Source organism: Gymnoscopelus braueri (genome assembly GCF_963280865.1).
Source record: "Gymnoscopelus braueri genome assembly, chromosome: 13".
NCBI lineage: Eukaryota > Metazoa > Chordata > Actinopteri > Myctophiformes > Myctophidae > Gymnoscopelus > Gymnoscopelus braueri.
In genome coordinates, this window is record NC_137615.1 from 10,788,680 (window position 1) to 10,791,179 (window position 2,500).

Consider the following 2,500-nt stretch of genomic DNA (forward strand, 5'->3'; position numbering starts at 1 on the left):
TTATTTATAATGCACTTTACGTTTGTAAAAAATCTCAAAGTGCTACAGAAGGCAAATGCATAAAAACAGAAACATCACACCATTAAAAAACAGTTTCAACAAAGAAACTGAAACTAAACAATTAAAACATGGGGGCATATAAAGCCTAGAGGTAAAACCAGTGTAGCTAAGAAAATGCTTAGCTTTTCTAAAAAGGTAGGTCTTTAGTCCTCTCTTAAAGGAGTCAACCGACCGTGGTGCTCTCAGGTGGACCGGGGGTGGGGGGGGGGTGTGTGTGTGTGTGTGTGTGTGTGTGTGTGTGTGTGTGTGTGTGTGTGTGGTGTACAGTACCTAGTTGAGTGCTCCGGTATCGTCTGATGGTTCTCACCATCTCTGCCACTTTGTGCTGCAACGGAAGAAGGACAGAGTGTGTGGTAACCATGGTAACCATGCCTGTCTCTCTAGTCTGCATCCCCTTCTTATCCCCATCGTTTTGTTATGAAGTTATGCGTTAAAACATTAAATGTTAACATTAAAACGTTAACATTTAACCATACATTTAAACGTGTTTCAGTTTTGAACTGACAGAGGTCTTTTACATCAAGCAATGCACGGGCAGCTAAGAACTCATTTATACACGAATCCACGGAGCGCTGCCCTGGGCGCAGCCATTGCTGCGGTGTCAACGCTCCGCGGACGCGACACCGCAGCAATGGCCGCCTACAGGCAGCTACAGGCAGCGCGTCTGTGGATTCGTCTATACCTCCAGTGGTGGAAAGTAACTAAGTACATTTACTTAAGTACAATTTTGGGGTACTTTTACTTTTCTGGAGTATTTCCAATTTTCAGTAGGCCTACTTCTACTCCACTACATCTCAGAGGAAAATATTATACTTTTACTCCACTACAATTATTTGAAATCTTTAGTTACTAGTTACTTTGTAAAACATACATTAAAGGTAGGGTAAGTGATATTTTTTGGTTAAAACAAAAAGTATTTTGTTAAAAGGTGAAAGCACTATATTCTGATAGTAATCATTGCTATAGAGTGTTTGTTCAGTAACAGGAGTCTCCCCGTCTCTAGAGCTCTTTAATAAACAGAAAATACATTTTCCGGTAGGTGTCAAAATCTCAGCCAATCAGGAGAAAGTACAATTTTTTAAGCTTCATTTTTATAGTGTTCCAGTTCCAATTTTGCCTGCTCATTTCTTAGTGTCATCACTTCCAATTTCACTTGTTTAATCTCTATCCTGATTACGTTCTCTATCCTGATTGGATAAAATTGGAAATGAAACTGAAACTGAAACGAAAATGCATTTTCTGTTTTATAAAGAGCTGGAGAGTCAAGGAGACTCCTTTTACTGAACAAACACTCTATAGCAATGAGTACTATCAGAATATAGAGCTATTTAACACTTATTTTAAACAAAGAAAATCACTTACCCAACCTTTAACTTCTTCAGCCATGGCTATTTGAAAATAGCAGATCTACAAGCTCACAACGCGTCGCTTTGCGACGCGTTGTGAGCTTGTAGATCTGCTATTTTCAAAGGATTTTTATACATTTGTAAACATGTGAAATGGAATATTGTGCATAATGAGTACTTTTACTTTTAGTACTTAAGTATATTTTGACACCAATACCTTTGTACTTTTACTCAAGTACATTTTGATTACCGGACTTTTACTTACAGAGTAACAGAGTATTTCTACATTGCAGTATTAACACTTTTACTTAGGTAAAGGAATTTTGTACTTTTCCCACCACTGTATACTTCACATTAAAATGTGACACGAGTCCAGTTGTGCCTTGGGATTTTGACAACCACTCATTATTATTGCAATATATAGAACTATACAAAATTAATAATTGTTTTACTTTTTTTAATTGACTATATCAGTACTTTGTGTGCACTAATTTCCAAATAAAGAGGCAAATTCTAAAGCTATAATGTTGATTTGAGTTTTTGATTGTTGTATTGTATCACTTAAGGTAGATTTTTTAAATGTGAATGAATGCTATTATATCAGAATAAAAGTATACATTTCTGAGAGGGGTTTGTAGATGCAGAGACTCCTCTAAGAAAAATAAACCAAAACAAATCCAAACTGTCTGACCATGATCATAATCTCACCATCTTCTCAAAGTTGACCAGCTCTCCATGAAACGTCTTACAGCTCTCATGAAGGAACGTCAAATCTGAGCGAGAGAGAGAGCCAGAGAGAGAGAGAGAGAGAGAGAGAGAGAGAGAAAGAGAGAGAGAGAGAGAGAGAGAGAGGTATGAAGAAGGTTAAGTTGCAGTTACACAACATGTTCATACATGTGGTCACAAATAGGATTGTGCGTGCGGAGGTTTAGAATTCTTACATTTTCAACCATTAGTCCTTGAGCAAGGCAGGCGTTCCATATTTTTTGAAAACAACATATTTCCTTGCTGTATCGCTCAAGAGTTTGAGTTCTGTATGTAGAAGGTCTAGGATCAGATCCCATGATCAGCCTTCTTTCCTGAGTCTGTCTCCC

General features: G+C 37.6%; 1 protein-coding gene across 1 annotated transcript in view; it reads right to left on the reverse strand.

The window, feature by feature from the left end:
• Positions 1–2,500, reverse strand: part of rapgefl1 (Rap guanine nucleotide exchange factor (GEF)-like 1) — a 57,278-nt gene that overhangs the window by 2,891 nt on the left and 51,887 nt on the right. The window contains exons 13-14 of the mRNA XM_080446768.1: positions 2,115–2,179; positions 331–385 (exon numbers count right to left, since the gene is read on the reverse strand). Coding sequence (XP_080302894.1) covers positions 331–385; positions 2,115–2,179 — 120 coding nt within the window. The remainder of the gene's footprint in view (positions 1–330; positions 386–2,114; positions 2,180–2,500) is intronic.